The sequence below is a fragment of the Nicotiana attenuata genome, chromosome 8 (genome assembly GCF_001879085.1).
Source record: "Nicotiana attenuata strain UT chromosome 8, NIATTr2, whole genome shotgun sequence".
NCBI lineage: Eukaryota > Viridiplantae > Streptophyta > Magnoliopsida > Solanales > Solanaceae > Nicotiana > Nicotiana attenuata.
In genome coordinates, this window is record NC_031996.1 from 11650733 (window position 1) to 11653630 (window position 2898).

Genomic DNA, 2898 nt, shown 5'->3' on the forward strand with positions numbered 1-2898 from the left:
TATCAATTGGCCAATTTCTGTAATGAACTACTTATAAATGGACATAGCTGGTAATTTCCCTAGTTTTTTCTTAATGGGTAGAGCAGGGTAACTAGTTTCACTTTTATAGGTACTCCCGTCTTTTCCCCAAAAAACATGCCGTATATATTAATATAGTTTTTTTCCTAAATTTAGTTTGAATTCCATTCGTGAATATCTGGCCTCCTTAGCTATCTGTCACTCGACTAAGCGCTCATCAGATTTAGTTCATGTAGAAACAAGACCTCGTTCATAAAATGAACCATTTACTTCTCCTTTTTTCCAATTCACTTTACCATTTCTTGCATATGTAAAAACTAGGAGTTGATTGTTCACACCATATTATGTCGACAAAACTCTATGGAAGTTTCTTCGAGCAGATTACTTATATATTTTCTACTAGGATGAAGAGAAAGTAGTGTAACTTGTTGATTGAATGAATTCTGCTATTTTCAAGGAGACCTTTCTATATTGTTACTTTTGATTAAAATGCTGATAATCTTGTGAACCCTTTAGTAGATGTCAGACTTGGCTAAGATTGAATCATAAAAGGGTGCCATTTCTTTGTATTTTGTTATTCTTTGGCTGAATGTTCTTTCTATGATACAATTGCTGAACTAAGATGCTCGTGTAAAGAGATACCACAGTAGCTGAACTAAGATGTTGTGGGGGGTTGCAACTCGCAAGATGTTAGGGAAACACCATGAACTCAACAGGGATGAACTGAAATTCCAGTGCAATATGCCTAGATTAAAAATAGTTGTTCAAGAAAGTAGTAACTCAAGACAGCTAAAAGTACATGGCAACAGTATTTTGGCAAAATGAAAAATTAAGATCTTGGTTTCTCCTTCTTCTCCTTGAAGAGAGCCAAGAGAGATACACCAGATACCTTCACCACCTTGAACCTGACACCGGGAATATCTCCCACGGCATGACCCTTTCGACCAAATCCAGCAATCAATACCTCATCCTGCAACTCCAAAAATAAACGGTCAGGAACTAAGAAAACTGAAAAACAATTTGTGCGAGGAGATATGTGGAAGCAAAGGACTCACATTTTCTTCAATGTAGTTCAAACAACCATCATTAGGAACAAATGCAGCAATCTTCTTCCCGTTTTTGATCAATTGAACCCTAGCACATTTACGAATAGCAGAGTTGGGCTGCTTAGCCTCAATACCTCTACAATTTCAAAATTATCTGGTTAGATACAAGGGTTCTTGAAACAGAATGGCTAATGGATAAGTAATCAAACTCGAGTAAAAGAGAACTACTTACATCTTCTCAAGCACAATGCCTTTAGCATGGGATGAGCCAGCAAATGGCTTCTTCCATTCATTTCCAAGATGGGACTTCTTGTAGGACTTGTCAGCCCACCTTTGTCTTCTACGGTGGGACTTCAGCTTGCGTCCAGCTCCCATACCACGTGTCTTCCTGAAAATTTTACCCTATTAAGAGACAACTCGCGTACTGATCAGAAGCATATGCTTTCTCACTTTCACTAATATATTCTTAAGTACATCAGAACACTTCAACTATTACTCATTGTTGGGGGAACGTTATATCGTAATAGAGAATAGACACTTCAATGCAAAACAAACATATCAAACTACAAGAAACAATGATCTTCCAACCCTCAGGGATTGGCCTGGTGGCAATTGACTTGAGCCTTGGGGTTTGCTCCCTTTCAAGGTCTCAAGGTCGAAACCCACTGGGTGCAAACAATTTCTGAGGGCCATCGGACTGGGTAAAACTTGAATTAACCGTGGTGCACTTGCGGGAAACTCCTTGCCGAGGGCCTGTGCACCCCCGGGATTAGTCGGGGCTCTAAGAGACTCGGACACCCGGTGCAAATCAAAAAAAGAAACAATGATCTTCCAATTGCTAATTGCCTTGGTATCTTAGAATTTGTTTCTAAAATCCAGGAAGAAGCACATCAAATTTCTTATTCCTAATCTTGCAGAACTCCTGAACACGTCAAGCAATTTCCTTACAAAGCGCTTTAAGCAACAAAGAGAATAAGATCTGCTATTTTTTATTTTGATAACTGTAGTGTCCGAGCCAGCTTACGCGGACCTCGACTAATTCCACGGGATACCTGCTGCCTCACACAGCAACAGGTGGTAACTCCATAAAAAAAATCTGCTAATTTTTAAAAGCACCATCAATTCGTGCAACAAATCTACTGTTCATATAACCTCCACGTCCACCGTTTTCAAATTACAACCTTCTAGCAATCAGGCACTTCAAAATTTTCATACGTCCAGCAACTCGATTAACAATTGATACATATTGGGCATGGAAAAAGCTATAAAATCTGCATTACATAGGTTATTCATATAATATATCCGGTATAATTAGAAATATTCATTTTTAAGCAGACAACAATAGAACCCAGATTCCAGGATAGGCAAAAGGGGAGAGAACTATTAGGAATCGATTAAAAGAGGACCAAAACACTAGACTTGAAATGCAGATATAAAGTTTTCACATGGAAATAATGCAATTTGAAGATGACTGTAACGCATAGAAAATGAGTAAAGGAGAAAAACAACAAATCATACCCCATGTTTGCTGAGTGAAAAGAAGCTCAAACTTCAGACTAGGGTTTGAGAGGTTGCAGATGAGAAGAGAAGAGACAGCCGCTCGTAAAACCCTAACCTTTATTGAAGTTGTGTTTTTGAATTATTGAATGAATTGGAGCTCTTGGATTGGGCTTCTCGAACTTGGGCTGAAGAGCTTTGGGCTTGTGTAATTACTCCCTCCGTTTTATATTGTTTGAGGTAGTTTGACTCGGCACGGAATTTTAAAAAAAAAAGAATACTTTTGAAAGTTGTGGTCTTAAAAGCTTAAGGGGTAAAAGGTTTGTGGGACCATGCT

At 38.5% G+C, this 2898-nt stretch overlaps 1 protein-coding gene across 1 annotated transcript; it reads right to left on the reverse strand.

Annotated features, from left to right (window-relative positions):
• On the reverse strand, positions 723-2698 carry LOC109230909 (40S ribosomal protein S23). Its single transcript, XM_019396387.1, has 4 exons — positions 2583-2698; positions 1297-1452; positions 1074-1200; positions 723-988 (listed from the first exon to the last, which is right to left on the reverse strand). The coding sequence occupies exons 1-4, from the start codon at positions 2585-2587 to the stop codon at positions 848-850; spliced, it is 429 nt and encodes a 142-aa protein (XP_019251932.1). The 5' UTR covers positions 2588-2698; the 3' UTR covers positions 723-847.

Bases quoted from the DNA above. Each gene is read 5' to 3' on its own strand.
- LOC109230909 (XM_019396387.1), bottom strand. The intron at 1,201-1,296 runs GTAAGTAGTTCT...TTGAAATTGTAG, and splicing joins GGCATTGTGCTTGAGAAGAT to AGGTATTGAGGCTAAGCAGC. The intron at 989-1,073 runs GTGAGTCCTTTG...TTGGAGTTGCAG, and splicing joins TGAACTACATTGAAGAAAAT to GATGAGGTATTGATTGCTGG.